The sequence below is a fragment of the Oreochromis aureus genome, linkage group 14, assembly GCF_013358895.1.
Source record: "Oreochromis aureus strain Israel breed Guangdong linkage group 14, ZZ_aureus, whole genome shotgun sequence".
NCBI lineage: Eukaryota > Metazoa > Chordata > Actinopteri > Cichliformes > Cichlidae > Oreochromis > Oreochromis aureus.
Window position 1 is genome coordinate 29793248 of NC_052955.1, and position 18953 is coordinate 29812200.

General features: G+C 40.4%; 1 protein-coding gene and 1 long non-coding RNA gene across 2 annotated transcripts in view; both read left to right on the forward strand.

The window, feature by feature from the left end:
• The first annotated feature begins 4702 nt into the window (after positions 1 to 4702).
• Positions 4703 to 6305, forward strand: LOC120432884. The gene is made up of 3 exons (XR_005608162.1): positions 4703 to 4838; positions 4930 to 5000; positions 5780 to 6305. It is a non-coding gene; the product is annotated as an uncharacterized LOC120432884 (long non-coding RNA).
• A 3506-nt stretch (positions 6306 to 9811) lies between these two features.
• The window catches only part of LOC116329729 (von Willebrand factor A domain-containing protein 5A-like), a 32635-nt gene continuing 23493 nt past the window's right edge, over positions 9812 to 18953 (forward strand). Inside the window, exons 1-10 of the mRNA XM_039622427.1 lie at positions 9812 to 9859; positions 11037 to 11239; positions 11329 to 11551; positions 11976 to 12142; positions 12226 to 12340; positions 12479 to 12654; positions 12744 to 12832; positions 12933 to 13077; positions 13413 to 13492; positions 13746 to 13857. Coding sequence (XP_039478361.1) covers positions 9817 to 9859; positions 11037 to 11239; positions 11329 to 11551; positions 11976 to 12142; positions 12226 to 12340; positions 12479 to 12654; positions 12744 to 12832; positions 12933 to 13077; positions 13413 to 13492; positions 13746 to 13857 — 1353 coding nt within the window. The 5' untranslated portion in view covers positions 9812 to 9816. The remainder of the gene's footprint in view (positions 9860 to 11036; positions 11240 to 11328; positions 11552 to 11975; positions 12143 to 12225; positions 12341 to 12478; positions 12655 to 12743; positions 12833 to 12932; positions 13078 to 13412; positions 13493 to 13745; positions 13858 to 18953) is intronic.

An 18953-nucleotide genomic window follows, 5' to 3' on the forward strand; every position in this document is an offset into this window, starting at 1 on the left:
ATAAACAAACCCTCAAAAAAAAAACCTAAACCCAGAAAATGAGAACTAAAACACCAGGAATCTAGAAAAGTGGAACTAAGACTGAAACCAGAAACACAGGGCAACTTGCACACATGAGGAGGTACAACTTGACAAAGGGCAAAGGAAAGCACAGGGCTTAAATATACAAGGGAGTTATGAGGGAACAGGGAAACAGGAGGGAAACACAGCTGGGATGAATTGGACATAATGAGACAAGGGGACAAAAAACTAGATACACTGACGTAGGACATGGGACCTTAAAGGTAAAACAGGAAATGACACAAACATCAAAACAGGAACACCAGACACAACACAAGGGAAGGACAGAGATGAAACCTAAAAGCTGGTAAATCACAGAGGTGCTAAAGAATATCTAAGGGACACGAAATACAAAAGACAAAACCATCAAAACATCACAAAATCCCAGAACATTGAATAAACAAAACCTAAAGACAGAGTCATCTGACTCTGGACCATGACACATTGTGAGTATAATCATTGTCTAGGTAATAGATTTGTTCTTTTGTTTGGAGTTCATACTAACTGTACATTGTTCGTTGCACATAACCATAAAAATATTTGTTTCTGAAACCTAACTCAGCTCTCAGAATAAGCTATTTGTTTCTGGGTCTGATGTTATGTCCTTATGTGTGAACTCTCCTCTCTAGCTGTTTCTCTTTCCTGGTGGAGAGGTGGGGAACACCAAAGAAGTGATCGATCTAATGAAGAAAAAATCAGGTTCTCACAGGTGAAAGCATAAAAACACAACTTTGGACATTCTGTGAAAATCTACACTGTAGGAGCCATGTGAGTTTTTCCTTTTTTGGATTAAGAGGGTTGGTTTAAATGCACACACTGTATTGGTGCACAGTTGTGGGGCCTGACTCATGGGTGTGTTAGATCATAAATGTGGTTGTACTCACCTGTTCACTGCACGTGATGTTGATGAGTAGAAAAGTAGGGTGAGCATGAGGAGAAACTTTCTGTTGACTGCAACTTGATGTATAGTTTAATGCACTAATTGATGCCATAGTCAGATGTTGTAGTTTGGCATAGCAATATTTTGTGAGTTGCATTCATTTTTATTGTGCAGTCTGTGCATTTCTTTAACATTTTGATACCATGTATTGATTTGTATAGTGGACAGTACAATGTGGAATGAAAGGAGCAAATAGTATTAGCAGTTGTACAGAAGTGCATCTCATGTGTTTATTGTTGCATGTCATCGTTGTCCTCATGTTTAGCCTGCTGCAGTCGTTGGTTGGAGCCTCAACATACACAATTCCCAGAATGTCCAACATGTCCTCTGTGTACTCAAAGAAAACTGTTGTATTGCAGGTGTTTCTCTTTTGGGATTGGGGAAGGGGCCAGCTCTGCTCTCATCAATGGGATGGCCAAGGAAGGAGGAGGTCACGCTCAGTTCATCATAGGGACTGACAGGATGCAGCCAAAAGTAAGACATTAAACACAATTAGAGGTCAATTTAAACATTACAGCAGCAGCAGCAGCAGATACATATTTGAGATCAAACCCGCAGTGAGTAAAATGTCTGTTCCAGCTGTTTGTGTATATTTGGAGAGTTTTTCATTAATATTCACGTGATGCAGTCGCTGCGATTTGCTCTGCAGCCGACTGTTGCTGACAAATCAGTCACATGGGATTTACCAAAGGAAGTGTCTGTCACTGTCCACCAATCACTACACTTTTCCAGGGTCAGAGGTCACTGATTTATCCCCAGCTCATGTTGTTGTTTAGGTATTTGATGACAGTAATTAACGGGACTTCTAACACTGTAATTCTGTGTCAGAGCTCAGAGGCAGCAGAGGGCTGTGTGACGCTGAAGTACAGCCTGGCAGGTCATCGCTCTGAGAACCAGCTGCACTTCAGTCTCAGACCTGCAGAGGACACTGGGTAAAACTGAGTTTAAGAAACACAGCACTGTGTTAGACAAAACTATTCAGTGAAATATAGTTTGCTGATGACACACAAGACATTAATCTAAAATTTGAAACATATTTCAGTGTAGTCATTTTTTCTTACGTTCTCACTACTTGTGTTAAGGCTGTCACAGAATACCATGCTGTGCCAGTTTTGATAATACCCACAAACATTGTGGTAACCAGTGAAACATCTGGACAGTCATTGTTTGACTCACTTCTAGGTCAACTTGTTTTGCTTTCTTTCCAGTAACTTCTGTATTGCAACCTGGAAGAGTACAATAAACCTCATGAGACTGAAACATTCACACAGATGTGGTCAGGCTACTGGGTGACGTGTCAGCTGTTTTGACAGTTTGTAGTTAGTTGACTGTGTGACTGTAGATGGTTTAAGCCGGTCATCTATGTATGCTAAATATGTTGTTTGGAACAAGGGTTACATAGTGTGATGTACATATCTATTTATCAAACACCAAAAAAGTGGCAATCAGTGTTGGTCAAGTTACTTGAAAAAAGTAAATCAGTAATCAGTAACTAATTACTGATTACTTCTCCCAAAAAGTAATCCCGTTACTTTGCTGATTACTTATTTTCAAAAGTAATTAGTTACTTTTTAAAAACATGATTTACAACCTGAATAGGTAATAAAGCAATAGATCTTTCAGCCCAATTCTACTTTTTCTGCATAATCCATCATATAAAATGTAATCAAATGAAAAAGTCTTTTTAAAACTTGTTTTATTAGTTTTTATCTTTTAACTTTATGCATCAAGCAAAACAAATTATATGCAACATTCTCTGACTGGAAGAAATTTGTTTAACATTTAAACCTATTTTCTGCACATTCCTGCACATAAAATAAAATAGTTTTTGTGTTTAGACTCACTCTTTCAAATAGATGCAAGTAAAACACAACAGAAAATAAATAAAATCAAAGGCTCAGCGGTCCTGTTGCTCTATTTTCACATGTATAGCAGGAGTGGGGCAGGCGGAGGTTTGCCCTGGTGGAGGTGTGTCGCAGCGGTCATGTCAGTGGAAGAATCCGGCAGTTTCTCTGTGAATTTCACATTCCTGTGGCAGCGTACTCAGTGCTTGCTCGGAAGTTTATGGGGTTTTTTCGCTGTAAAAAGAAGTTTTCTTCCCACGCAGTGTACAGCGGACGCTAATGTTTTTGTCACTTTTTACAGAATCAAACTCAAAGAAAGGGCAGTACTTTCACGCTTTAAATGCTGCACAGTCGTACTCTCTCCCCCACTCGATATATTATCCATTGTTGATCTGCAACAGTGACTGTAGAAAATATGGATGACGCGACAGCACCTCCTCCCATTGTGGAAGAATGAAGCCAAAATATCCCGCTTGTGGAGGCTGCCATCTTGCATTTTTGGAGACAGCAGTCGTGTCCAAGTTCATGGGCTGCATCCTCCTTAGGCCCTGGCCTTCATGGTCTACGTGGGCCGGGTCCTCAGAAGGTCAGGTAGGCCGGAAGTAAATGGCTGTGAAATTGGACGGTCTAGCCTTCTTGTTGTAAAGGCGCACCTTTCAGCACATTCACTTCACCAGATGCACCTTGTTTCTTTTCCTCACCTTTGATTGGGTGTGGTGCTTGCCCTTAATAGCGCTCACCTGTCACTCGTTATATAAGGACTGCACTCACCTACAGCTCACTCTTTCTTCACTCCCACATGGGGCGGCAGCTGAGGTGAGTTTCTGTTTGCGTCTCCTGAGTTCATGTATTGTTTTGAGTTACTGAGTTACTTAAATCATACTTTATTTCGTTTCAGAGATAGCAGTCCATGTGTGTCTTTTCTTTTGCACATTATTCAATAAAACAAAAACCCTCCAAGTGATCACTGACTGTTCATTCTCATCCTGACCGGATGAGCCTATGATGGTAACAATCTCCAACCTCCTCTGAACCTTGCTCCAAAACACTTCTGATTAACGTCACCGCTGTCTCGGTGGAGTTTAATAAACTCGGCCGTCTGCTCCTTGCTATCTAAAATATAACAGGACACTGGCGTAAATTCTCAACCATCTCACACTTCTGTTTAATCAGTTTTCTGTTTGACGTTTATTCAGCTGTGTGAAAACCAAGGAGGAACCCACCCGGAGGATTAATAAAGTTTTATTTAATCTAATAACTTTGATCTCAGCCAAACTGATTTACTTACGAACAAATAAAACACTGAAAAAAGCCAAACAATAAAATTTTTAGGTTGTCTTAGTGACTTATATATTACGTTTAACCTGAGTAGTGAAAGTCCGTGGTGATCTGAAAATGATGTGCCGGGAGTTGCGCCGTTCTCGCCGGCTCTAGTGACCCTGGAGCTCTCAGCTAGCTATCGAGCTGGTGGGTAACAGACGTCTCCGAAAACATCGACACACTTTTGCAAATATGCGATATCTTGATAAACCGAGCAGATATTTGAAGTTTACACAGCTACATTCTCACCTGAAAATATGTTAAGTTTATTTTGTGACCCAGAAAGCTTAATAAGAGTAATTTTAAAACTTAGTAGCGGCTGTGTAACCCAGTTCCTAAAATCATCTCAAACAAAAGAGAAGAAAAAGTAAAACCTTTAATGTTCATTGTTCTTACTGTCCTTGTTTAATAAAAGTGAAACGAGATCAATACATTTATTTAAACATAAAAGGGACACAGATTTATATATGATATGCTCTGGTCAAACAAGGGTTAAGTTTTCTCAGAAGGTTGATGAGATCTGATGAGAGCCTATTGTTTTACTCCACTCCTCGCATGTCAGCCAATCGGTGAAGCTCTAGGCAGCTCTTGTCCCTCCTTAGTGCCAGCTCCCAAGTTTGCAGTCTCTTGCTTCTACAGCCGAACAGAGCAGGCGGACTAAAACTTTGTTATCGGTAAGCTGGAGAAATTAACATCTAACGAGTTAAAAAATACCATCTAAACTGATATTTTTCACAAAATATGGTTTTGCACTTGTTGTCGTAGAGGGCAGAGCGAAACCGGAAGGTTTACTGAGCTGTGGCTTCACGTAAACGCTGAGCATACACTCGACGGCGGTAAGCTAAATGTGGCTAATCAGACACGTGATGTGTGGAGTGTGGGTACAGTTGTTGGATGTCTCTGAAACGCACTGCTGTTATGTTAGTTAGATCGTTAACTAAGTCATTTAACATGTGAAACACTGTAAATGGTTAAAGCAGCTAAATATAGCTTTGTGAGAGATAATTGTAAGCAGACTTTATCCTGCTTCCTGTTTAATTTTGATGTCAATCTGTTGTTTTAGAATACTCAGTATTGAATACTTGGAGGTAATTTTTAGTGTATTTCCACTTGTACTAGTAGGCCTATGGTACAAGCAGGATTAAGCACGTCTATTTTAATACTCCTATTTGTGGACTGAGTCCTTGTGTTTACATGTTATTGAACCTGATTGTTTGCACTTTGTTCAATTTATGATAAGCATTTGCATATTATTCCATTTCTTAAAAGGGGTAATATACTTATTTATTTGTGATTAGATATATATGTATAGTGAGTTTATTTCTATTGAATGTAATTAATGTTTTACAATGAAAGTGAATTATATGGTGACTATAATTCTTGAATGTTTGAAACCCTGTAGATAATCTTTAATATTACTGCAGGTTACAGCTGTGAATTTTGGATATTGATACTTTGAAACTTGATATTTTAATGTTGTACAACATGACTGAACTGGTGATGATTGAATTGATGATAGCTGATCTGAATAGTGGTTACTGCACTGTGACACTAGTTTAATTTGTGAGAGTTATTCCTAAATTGTTCGTGACATATATTTGGCCATTGTTTATAGGTCAGGTTTTTTATATGGGACGAATCCAAAGACCAGGTCAGCGATTCCAGAACCCAGAGTGTTCCAGTGTTCACTGGATGGCGAACCAACCCAAGATCCTAGGAGACGATATACATACACACGCACACTCATTTGCACATTGATGGACTACAATCATCTACTGTACAAGTAGTACGGTAGGATAGACAATCACACACACTCCTCATCGGACGAACTCTATTGCAATACACCCGTTTGTCATGGGCCCCACCGGTACCATTTGGACTTAAAAAAGACTAATACTTTTACTTGTGCACAATTTTATTTTATTCTATTGTTTTGCTACTTTGGGGGAAATTTTATACTTGAAGTTCTGTTAAAACTGTTGTAATATTGTGTTGTTTACAAATTTCTTTTATAAGGCTTAAAATCACTAAAGCACTTTTAAGCCACACCACTGTGTTTATCTGGTTTTTCTGCCATTCATGTACCAGAGCTCTAAGAGTCGTTCTTTATCTTCTGATACTAGCCCAAATTACTTATTACCTTGGTAATTATCCATTGGTACTGTATATAAATCCAGGTAAGTGCTACAGCTGCCATTGCCGGAAACTGGAGTTTGGCTGGGCCACTCTATGAATTCTGGGATATGGTGGGCCACGAAGGACACACCCGACCCATACTTCAAATTCGGGGAAAAGAAGGACTCATTTGTCGGCTGCATTCAGAGGAGTCTACGAATTTGGACAGCCTTCGGCACGCCACTGTGACGTAATCGGTCTACAAATGCGTCCTCAGGATGCAGCCCATGAATTTGGACACGACCAGAGTCTGCGCAGTAGTGACTTGAGTAGGGTGGCCAACCTTCCTCTTTTCCCCGGACACGTCCACTTTTCATGTTCTGTCCGGGGGGATTTTCGATACTGATGAAAATGTCCAGGTTTTCCTACAGAGGACCCATATGTGTGACATCTGACGTTCTGCACTCACAGACAGGACAGACAGCACGCAGCAGCACGCCTGGTGATATTTCAAAGATGCCAAAGCGCACCTGCAGCTTTTCAGACGAACTGCAAAAGAAATTTCCCTCGGCGGCCGCTACTAAGTTTTAATATTACTCTCAAAATAAACTTTTAACACATTTTCAGGCGAGAAAGTAGCTGTGTAAACTTCAAGTATCTGCTTGGTTTATCAAGACATCGCATATTTGCAAAAGTGCTCCAACGTTTTCGGAGACGTCTGTTACCCAACCGCTTGATAGCTAGCCGGGGATTCAATGGTCACTCAAGCCAGCGAGAGCAGCGGACTCCCGGCACATCGTTTTCAATCCCCCCGCTGTCTTTCGCTACTCAGATTAAACATGATATATAAATCACTCGGATAACTTAAAAATGCAATTGTTTGGCTTTTTTCGGTGTGTTATTTGTTCCGGAATAAATCGGTTTGACTGAGATCAAAGTGATTAGATTAGATTAGATTAAATAAAACTTTATTAATCCATCAGGTCGGTTACTCCGGTATTTTCACACAGCTGAATAAACGTCAAACAGAAAACTGATTGAACAGAAGTGTGAGACAGTCGAGAATTTATGCCAGTGTCCTGTTGTATTTTAGATAGCAAGGAGCAGACCGCCGAGTTTATTAAACTCCACCTAGACAGCTGACGCAAATCTGAAGGCTAGACTGTCCCATTTCACAGCCTCGCACTTCCGGCCTTCCAGGTCATCGAAGGACCTGGCCCACGTAGACCACGAAGGCTGGGTCCTCCGAAGGATGCGGCCTACGTTTTGGGACACAGCTACAGCTGTTGCCACAAACGTCGCACTCGCTTCATTCTCATGAGAGACACTCGCAAAAAATCAGTTTTAGTAACGCAGCGTCCTTACGGGAAAGTAACAGTAATCTAATTTTTTTGCAATAATAATCCCTTACTGTACTCATTACTTGAAAAAAGTAATCTGATTACGGTAACTAGTTACTGCCCATCTCTGGTGGCAATACACTCATTTTAGATAAAATGTGTTTGTACAGCTGTAGAAAGTGAGATAATGAATCTTCATGTGTTCTATTTTGATTGTCTTATGGTCACATTTGAGTGTGAGCATAAGATTTTTCAACACTTCAGAGCTATTGCAAAGTAAAAATGGAACTCACAGAAGGTATTCTCAAACAAACCAAACAAACCCAAAGAAAAATTGTTTTGCAATTTGAAGCTCCACCCACCCAGTACATTCCGGTTGTTGGAGGCAAGGAAATGAGAGGTACTCGGCAGCAGTGACTTGTTGCTATAAAGTCTGCTGTGTGTGGCGTAAACATTGCTACAAGAACAGAACTGTAGTGAACCTGTCCGGATACACTTGTTTGGTAAGTTTCTATCGCGCATCATTCTTCACTGGCTATATTTTCATATCTCGCTGGTTTATTGTAGTCATTACTTTGTTTTTTTGGTTAGTTGGTCAGTTGATTCCTACTATCGCATCATTGGTTTCTCTTTCAGTTTTCATGATTTCTTTTAAAAATATGTTTTCGGGTCCCAGTGTCACAAAATGGAAATATTGCATTGGATCTGGGGCCTTGGTGTCACACATTATTGGGCAGGCGCACAGTCACGGTCTCAAAAAGAAAGGGATGCCGTTCACCGACGGCGTATGGAACTCCTCTGACTGGAAGTTAGCAGAGCGTGGAAGAAGTCCCAGATGTTGGAGCTTAACTGGTTGCTATGTTTTCTTGTAGCGTTTTCCGAAATTTCACTCAGTGATAACATAATCCACATGTTTCTGTGTCGAGTTTAAAGGGGGTATTAATTGTTATTTGTGTGCAGATTAAAGCTGAATGAATTCATAGAAACGAGTCATGCAGTGTTTTCTTCTTTAAAATGCTGAGCTCTTACAGGATGATAAACAGGCGAAAACGGCTGGCATGAAACATGCACTCTATATAACGCACTTACTGCATTGGCCAGGAGCAGGTTATGTTCAGAGTTGCAGTTTTAAATTGACTGGAATTAATTCTGTTTCACACAGCTGGATTTGCGGCTGACAGAACGCTCTTAAGAATACCAGTTCAATAAATGATCAATTCTTTCGATTTTATTGATTGAATCGATGTTTTTTTTTTTTTTTTTTTTAATTTTATTGATTTGATCTGCTGAAAACCGAAGCATCTACGGGTTAGTAACCCTTAATATTTGAAGTTTCAGAGCTCGAATGTTTAGCTGTCACGTTAGAAATGAACAGCAGCACTGAGAGGGCACTGAGCGTTAAAATAGTAAACTAAATTATTAATTTTTTATTTTATCATTCTGTGTGTAAAATGCGAAGACTTGAAAAATTTCTGCAGTTTGAAGTATATTTCCAACAGTGTTCGGGTCAGTATGATGTTCTGTTCGTTATAGACAGTTTGATAAACGTCACTTTGATGACGTCACCATGATGCCGCCCTTGACAACGGCCCATGTCGCCCATATCAAACACCACCACTAGCATCATATTTAAAAAACAAACAAAAAACCCATTAAAACTTGATTCTTGACTTGGAACGTCCATACATTTTTAGGACCTAGAACTAAGCACTGATGCTCACAGGAAGTTATGACAGTTTAATCATTTCAGTGAAGAAAATATTTTGCAGTGTTCCAGGCTGCATAGACGAGATATTTCCTGCATGTCCTATCAGGAAGAAGCCTCAACGCAAACGCAATTGTTGCTGGAGAGATTACATTTCTTGGCTTGCTGGTTGTGTGTATATTTCAATTATTTTATAATGACATCAACTTGGGTATTTGAGGGGAGATCCTGTTGTCATTGGTTATTAGCCTTGTCAGAGGAAAACTAGGTTAACATTTTAACGGTCAGGCAATATGTATTTACAGCAAGTAGTTTGTCAGATCTTCGAAATTGGTCATATTCATTGAATCAATCATTACCAGGATGCTATCAATGAGATTAATGTGACAATACTTGTTGTTTTTTTTTGCTTTTCAATTATTTATATTGCTAAGGAATCCCCAGAATGTGTTTATTTCAACACCAAGTCCTGTTTTTGTTTCCACAGGTACAATGATGAACCGCTGTGGTCTGCTAACTGTCCAGAAGATACCAGGTACTGACAGAAAAGAGGCTTCTGTTTTCTCTGCAGCCTCTTTTCATTCATCTAATATTCAAATGAAATGTAGACTTTTTTCATTTGTAGTGGCACATAATACATAATTATTTTACAATGACTGAGGCTGTAGTCAACAAACCTCTCTCAATAGCTGGATGGTAATTGCTTTTTAACCTATCAACATGAGAACTGCATCGAGGTTCATGGCTATTTTCAACATCTACTGACCAAAGCGCATATAATAAAAATGTCTGGGTCTCCCACACTGACTGGTGAAGAGATCAGGATGGCACCAAGCCATGCTGAGCCTCTACAAATTGGTGAAGTTGACCATATGCATCCTGGACAGTGGGCTACTGCTGCATATGGCTATGAGTCATGCAGAGTATATTCTTATGTTACAAAAGCACAGAAATACGAAGCCCCGTAAGGGACATGGGAGAAGGAAAAAAAATTAAGATGAACTTTTGCAAGATCTCGCAAAATAGACTGCATACTTCACAGGTCTCATTTGAAGGCCGAGTTGGTGTATCCTTCGTAACCCAACCTATCCCAGAATTCATAGTGGGGCCCAGCCAATTCGTTTCCAACAATGGTGGCAGCTACTAAGTTTTAATATTACTCTTTCTGGGTCACAAAATTAACTTTTAAGATATTTTGAGGCATGAATGTAGCTGTGTAAACGTCAAATATCTGCTGGGTTTATCATGACATCACATATTTGCAAAAGTGCTCTGACGTTTTCGGAGATGTCTGTTACCCACCATCTCGAAGCTAACAGGAGGTCGAGGCCCACTACAGCCGGGGGGAACGCCGCACTCCCGCACATCGTGCCTCGACCTCCCGGTCGGCTTCGAGCTGGCGGCCTCCGAAGAATGCGGCAAAAACATTTGCGAGATCAAGCAAAACTTCAGCTTTATTTTTTTTCTCCCATGTCCCTTACGGGGCCACGTACAGAAGAGAATTGATGGATAAAAAAACGAAACAAAAAAATCACTTATAATTAAATAAAAAACACATTGTGACACTATCGGACAGTCATGTTTAAGTACCAGCTTCTTTAATGTTTGACTTTTGTGTGGCTGAAATGTAACACAAGACACAATCTGTGAATGAACCATTTTGTAAAATATCTGTATGGTTTGTATTTATTCTAATACTATTTCTCCGTCAGTTCCTCTGAAGAGCATTGAGGTGGAGCTGGAGGTGAGGGACCATGTGGCTACAGTGGTCTCCACTCTGAACTACGAGAACAAGGAGGACAAACCATTAGAGGCTGTTTTTGTCTTCCCTCTGCCTGGAGATGCTGCTGTCTGTCATTTCAGTGCTCAGATTGGACAGACACAGATTGTAGCTGAGGTGAAGGAGAAACAGGAGGTGAGCTGGACAGTAAATATAACCTGATTATAAGTGAGATTCAAAATAAACACAGTGAATGTCACTGACATGTGTCACCTGTGCTTCAGGCTCGTGAGGAGTATGATGATGCTCTGAGCTCCGGTCAGCAGGCCTTCCTATTGGAGGAGAGTGATGAGAGTCCAGATATATTCTCTCTGAGTGTGGGCAGTCTGCCTCCAGGAGAGAGCGCCTCCATCAGGTTGGAGTACGTCACTGAGCTGGCTGTGCAGGCTGATGATGGTCTGAGGTTCTGTCTGCCTGCTGTGCTCAACCCTCGATACCAACCTCAGGGTAGGACAACTTCAGAATACTTGGACCAGAAACAGTGAAACCATATTGGGTCTTTAGCAAACCCTGAGAACACAATATATGTCAGAAAATGAAGTCAACCTTCAACTTCATTTTCTAGAAGAAAAAGTGATTTTCAGATATTAAAAAAATGTCTAAAAATTATGTTTAAAAAATAAGATTGTGTATGTCCCAGCTTGCAAAGTTTTCTGTTAAGATTGATCAAGTATGTGAGACATCTGCAGAACACACAGAGCACAGCTGAATTGTTAAGTTATAAAGCTGCTCACACAGATGTATGGTTCTCTATCATTTGTACTCTGATCTATTTATTCCTGAACAGCTCTGAACTTTAAATTAATATAAATGCTATTTCTTGTGAGCAGCCTTATTGTTTACAGCATTTCTAACCTGATGTTGTGTACAGGTAGTGAAGGTGCAGGTGTCCAGGTGACTTCTGTTCCTGCCTCTCTGGTGCCCTACAGTCTGTCTTTCTCTGCCCGAGTGTCCTCTCCTCGTCCAATCTCTAAAGTAGAGTCCAACTGTTCCCTGGACCCTCTGCAGTACCTCAACACTGATCAAACCCAGGCCACGGTAGGTAGAGTGCTGATGTGTCTGCTGTGTGTGGTTGTTACTTATTACTGAGGAATAAATATGAATGTGTTTGTGGCGTGCAGGTCAAGCTGGCTGCAGGACACAAGTTTGACAGAGATGTTGAACTGCTGATTTATTACAAAGACGCCCACCAGCCCACTGCTGTGGTGGAGGCAGGACAGGCCTCTGCTGAGCCGGGTGAGTGAAAATGAGAGAAGTCATTAATTTGCAAATAAAAAGTTAATTATCTTTACTCATCAACTCAGGAGTTAAATATGTTTGAATAAACACTGAAAGGCGATGTTGATTTAAGTTTTTTCTGTCTCTCATTTTCAGGCTCTCTGATGGGTGATCCAGTGGTGATGGTGAGTCTGTACCCTGAGTTTCCCCAGTCTGTGATGTCTTCAACGGCTTCATGTGGAGAGTTTGTGTTCGTAGTGGATCGATCTGGAAGTATGGACTGTGCTACCAATTACAGTGAGCAGCAGGAATCTCGGATGAGCAGTGCCAGGGTATTTATGATGTGGTGTTAGAGTTATAAAATATTTCTTAATGTTTCTCTCACACAGTGGCCTCACCATCTTTTCCCTCTTCTCTTAAGGATACTCTGCTGCTCCTGTTGAAGAGCTTACCAATGGGCTGCTATTTCAACATTTACAGTTTCGGGTCCAGATATGAACACATCTTCCTGTGAGTCTCTCCCTCACATCAGTCAGCCCAAGAACGGCCCTGCTCTCTTTGTTAAACTATCTTAATGGCTGTTTTGGTGCATGTGTTCATGTGATGGCAGTAAGAGTGTGGAGTACAGCCAGCAGACCATGGAGGAGGCTCTGAAGAAGGTTGGGCAGATGGAGGCTAATCTTGGTGGAACAGAGATCCTGCAGCCCCTCAAACATATTTATAGCCAGCCCTGCTTTCCCAATCAGCCCAGACAGGTAACGCATAAAGTGGGACACTTTCCTAGGGTGGTTATGGCTCAGGTTGTGCAGCAGATGTCTTATTGGCCCCCAATGCACAGTGCAGAGTGTGTAAATGTGTAGTGTAAATGACAGAAAGTGCTTAGACATAGAAAAGAAATCCTGGAGCCCTTCAAACATATTTACAGCCAGCCCTGGATTCTCAGTTAGCCTTGACAGCTAATATACACACTAGCTTACATTAATTTACTGTGGACTTTAGAAACATTAGCTAGATGAAAACCACTTTGACATAGAAAAAGATGGGGGGGGGTTTTCATGTTATGTCCTTATGTGCCAACTCTCCTCTCTAGCTTTTTGTCTTTACTGATGGAGAGGTGGGGAACACCAAAGAAGTGATCGATCTGGTGAAGAAGAATTCAGGTTCTCACAGGTGAAACCACAAACACACAACAATATCTACACTTTTCTCAGAATGAGAGTCCTCTGTGTATTTAAAGAAAACTGTTGTATTTGCAGGCTAAGGAGCTTGGAAAGAAAAGCAAGCTAAAAAGCTTCTTCAGTGATGAAACATCTTCAAGAAAACGTAAACAAACTTAAAGAAGTCCAGATTTTTTTCTTTCCAAGCTCCTTAGACTACGATGACCTGGATGACTGAGAACCTTCACAGACATGTTGTGTTGCAGGTGTTTCTCTTTTGGGATTGGGGAAGGGGCCAGCTCTCCCCTCATTAATGGGATGGCCAAGGAAGGAGGTCATGCTCAGTTCATCACAGGGACTGACAGGATGCAACCAAAAGTAAGACATTAAACACAATTATGAAGGACCAAATTTAACAAATTCATAAAAGATACTACATCATCTTATTTTGCTGGTTTAATTTTTGGTAATAAATCTGATCCAAGGTTTTTGTTTGACACCATCAGCAGATTCCTTAATGCTTCTCAATCTGCTTTCCCTGCCATGTATTGCAGTGACTGCAAACAAGTCTGCACGTCTTCAACTGGCCCAAGTCTCTTGATCAGTTCTCTTCTGAGTTTAAACCAATTTTCTCGACAGATCTCCTTGACATTATTTCACACATGCACACTTTGTCCTGCCCAATGGACATAATCTCTCCGAAATTCATTAAGAGGTTCTGCCTAGCAGCTCCTTTCTCTCTATCACCAATCAGTCCTTTTCATCTCACTTTATTCCAGATTACTTGAAAACAGCCAACATCTTTCCTCTGCTTTGTTCCCACTGTTCTAGATAATTATGGACCAATTTCCAAACTCTTGTTTATTTCACGAATCCTTGAGAAAGTTGTTATTAATCAATCCGGTTATTGACAAAACCACAGCACTGAAAAAAACATATTAAAAATATAATTACTAATGATATTCTTATGCAGTTGGATAAGGGTGAAAATTCCATTTTATACCTGCTTGACGTATCTGCAGTCTTTGATACCACTGATCATGCTACTCTTATTAATATAATACAAAACTGGGTGGCATCACTGGTACTGCCTGCAAATGGTTTTCTACATATTTATCCAACAAATATTTCATAATTCATATTAATCACTGTACAGTGGAGTGAGAAAGTGTTTCCCCCTTTTGTCTATTTGTCACACTTAAATGTTTAAGATCACCAAACAAATTTACATGTTAGGCAAAGATAACACAAGTAATTAAAGGGAAAAATATCCAAACCTAAATTGCCCTGTGTAATAAAATTGATTGTGATAACGGGCTGGGCCACTTTTAGCAGCAACTGCAGTCAAGCGTTTGTAATAATTCAATTCAATTCAATTTTATTTATATAGCGCCAAATCACAACAAAAGTCGCCTCAAGGCGCTTTATATTGTGCATAGATCGCACAATAATAAATACAGGAAAAACCCAACAATCATATGACCCCCTATGAGCAAGCACTTTGGCGACAGTGGGAAGGAAAAACTCCCTTTTAACAGGAAGAAACTTCTGGCCAAACCAGGCTCAGGGAGGGGCGGCCATCTGCTGCGACTGGTTGGGGTGAAAGAAGGAAAACAGGATGAAAGACATGCTGTGGGAGAGAGACAGAGATTAATAACAGATATGATTCGATGCAGAGAGGTCTATTAACACATAGTGAGTGGCTGGAAAGGAAAAACTCAATGCATCATGGGAATCCCCGGCAGCCTACGTCTATTGCAGCATAACTAAGGGAGGATTCAGGGTCACCTGGTCCAGCCCTACCTATATGCTTTAGCAAAAAGGAAAGTTTTAAGCCTAATCTTGAAAGTAGAGATAGTGTCTGTCTCCCGAATCCAAACTGGAAGCTGGTTCCACAGAAGAGGGGCCTGAAAACTGAAGGCTCTCCCTCCCATTTTACTTTTAAATACTCTAGGAACAACAAGTAGGCCTGCAGAGCGAGAGCGAAGTGCTCTAATAGGGTGATATGGTACCACAAGGTCATTAAGATAAGATGGGGCCTGATTATTTAAGACCTTGTATGTGAGGAGCAGGATTTTGAATTCAATTCTGGATTTAACAGGAAGCCAATGAAGGGAAGCCAAAACAGGAGAAATATGCTCTCTCTTCCTAGTCCCTGTCAGGACTCTTGCTGCAGCATTTTGGATTAATTAAAGACTTTTCAGCGAGTTTTTAGGACATCCTGATAATAATGAATTACAGTAGTCCAGCCTGGAAGTAATGAAGGCATGAACTAGTTTTTCAGCGTCACTCTGAGACAGGATATTTCTAATTTTAGAGATGTTGCGCAAATGGAAGAAAGCAGTCTTACATATTTGTTTAATATGTGCGTTGAAGGACATGTCCTGGTCAAAAAAGACTCCAAGGTTCCTCACAGTGTTACTGGAGGCCAAGGTAATGCCATCCAGAGTAAGAATCTGGTTAGATACCATATTTCTAAGATTTTCAGGGCCGAGTACAATAACCTCAGTTTTATCTGAATTAAGAAGCAGAAAGTTAGCGGCCATCCAGGTCTTTATGTCTTTAAGACATTCCTGCAGTTTAACTAATTGGTGTGTGTTACCTGGCTTCATGGATAGATAGAGCTGCGTGCCATCTGCATAGCAGTGAAAATTTATGCTATGTCTTCTAATGATGCTGCCTGGGGGAAGCATGTATAATGTAAATAGAATTGGTCCTAGCACTGAACCCTGTGGAACACCATAATTGACCTTAGTGGGTGAAGAGGATTCTCCATTTACATGCACGAACTGGAGTCTATTAGATAGATATGATACAAACCACTGCAGCGCAGTACCTGTAATACCTACAGCATGTTCTAATCGCTCTAATAGGATATTATGGTCAACAGTATCAAATGCTGCACTAAGGTCTAGCAGGACAAGCACAGAGATGAGTCCACTGTCAGAGGCCATAAGAAGATCATTTGTAACCTTCACTAAAGCTGTTTCTGTGCTGTGATGAGCTCTGAAACCTGACTGAAACTCTTCAAATAAGCCATTCCTCTGCAGATGATCTGTTAGCTGTTTGACAACTACTCTTTCAAGGATTTTTGATATGAAAGGAAGGTTGGAGATTGGCCTGTAATTAGCTAAGACAGCTGGGTCTAGAGATGCTTTTTTTTCCAACAATATCTTTATTGCTTTTCAAAAATACATACAGAAATTGGAGTACTTCCACAGCAAAGGAGACATCCAGGGCAACTAAGTTATTGTACAACAGTCACTCGCCCTCCCTTGCAAATCAGACACCTATAAGATGTTAGAGAGCAACAGTTAAGTGGAAGTACAAACTATATAACCCGTAAATAATAACTCAGTCAAACAAAGGAAAAAGAAAAAAAAAAAAAAGAAAAAACACAAACCCCCCCCAAAAAAAGAAGAAAGAAAAGAAAAAAAAAAAACATATAATAATAACAATAATAATAATAATAAGCTTCTCTATTTTCAAGGGTTGCTCAACACCAACTCGGTTACACTATTGTGCATGGTTCAAAGTTACAGACTCAAATGTATAAGTCACACAGCATTAAAGATCAAGTATAAAAGAGATTAATTTAGGAAACTGCAGAGGACCACCAACATTTACACCCCATCTGCCCCATCCACCATACTGCCAAGATCCATATTTCCCATATATTGCATAAAGGGACCCCATATGTTTTGAAAAAGTGGTAGTTTCCCCTTAATAATGTAAGTAATTTTTTCCATAGGCAAAGTTGTGGACAATTCCTTAATCCAGTTAATATATTTTGGTTTACTGGTCTTCCTCCATGAGAGTGCTATGACTCTTTTTGCCAGCAGTAGACATAGGTCCAGGGCGGTAATTACCTTTCTAGACATAAGATGTCCATCAGGATATAACCCTAAAATAAAAAGTTTAGGGTCAAGAGCTAGTTGTGTACCCAATATAATATCCAGAGCTTGTTTAATCTCTTTCCAAAACCGTTGTACTTTATTGCATTCCCAGACACAGTGAAAAAACGTCCCTTTCTCCTCACCGCACCTGAAACACAGGTCTGGGGTATCACCATTATACTTATTAAGCTTTTCTGGAGTCACATACGTCCTCATTAGCCAATTATATTGTAATACTTTGAGACGAGTACTGGTAGTTTGTGTTTGCGCTTCAGCACATGCCGTCTCCCAGTCTTCGGAGGGTAAGTCCTCCCGTAAATCTTCCCTCCAAGCATTAAGTTTTCCTAAAGAAGATTCAGGGGAACCCTCTACTAACATATTATATAATTTGGAGATTATTCCTTTTCCAAAGCAATCTCTTTTCATTTCTGTTTCCAAAATGGAAAACGGAGGGATTGACAAACACTGATTTTGAGATGATCTAATAAAGTTTCTCACTTGTAGATATTTAAATCGATGTTTGCATGGGATATCATACTTGGAAATCAACTCCTCAAATGACATCAAAATCTCACCCTCTGATCCCGCGAGATCCCCTATTGTCTTTAAGCCTTTGTCAGCCCACTTCCTAAAACCAGGGTCTGCTCTGCCTGGAGGGAAAAATTGATTACCCCATATTGGGCTAAAGCGTGCGAGGGAGGTGAGTTCACCCAGGTATTTTTTAACCTGATACCAGACCATAATCATATTTCTGACTATAGGATTTTTTGTCTTTTTTTTCAACATTTTGACTTTCGCTGAGTATAGATACTGGGGAAGGGGAAGAGGTACTGAACTGTTTTCCATATTTGTCCAAGGCGGGGGGGATTTATCTGTAAAATAATACATCATAGTCCTCAATTGGGCTGCCCAATAGTACCAAAGTGGATCGGGACATTTGAGGCCTCCTCTGTCATACGGTGGTAGTACAAGAGTGATAAACGGAGCCTTGGTCATCTATCATTCCACAAAAAACGTACAAAAATTGTCTTCAGATGTAAAAATAGGTTAGCAGGGGGTGACAATGGGATGTTCTGGAACAGGTACAAAAGTTTGGGCATTATGTTTAATTTGAGAACATTAATTCTCGCTATAAGTGACAAGGGCAAGGGCTTCCATCTATCTAGGGATGAGGTGATTGAGTCTACCATAGGGGTGTAGTTAACCCCAACAATATCTCTCAAACATGGCACTATCTTAATCCCCAGATAAGTAAAACAGTCTACCATTTTGAATTGGAAGGATTTCCAGCACCCTCTCTCTCCTGAATTAAGTATCATTAGTGAAGATTTTTCTTGTTCACTTTATATCCTGATATCCGTCCAAATATGTGTAGTAGATCCAACAAGGCTGGGATAGACTCCTTCAGCTTTTCCAAGAAAAGAATAACATCATCTGCAAACAAAGCAATTCTGTGTTCCTGTTGGTTTACCGATAGGCCAGTTATGCTCTTATGGGACCGCACCGCAATGGCAAACGGTTCAATTGCTAAAATAAACAATAAAGGAGACAAAGGGCACCCTTGCCTACAGCCCTGTT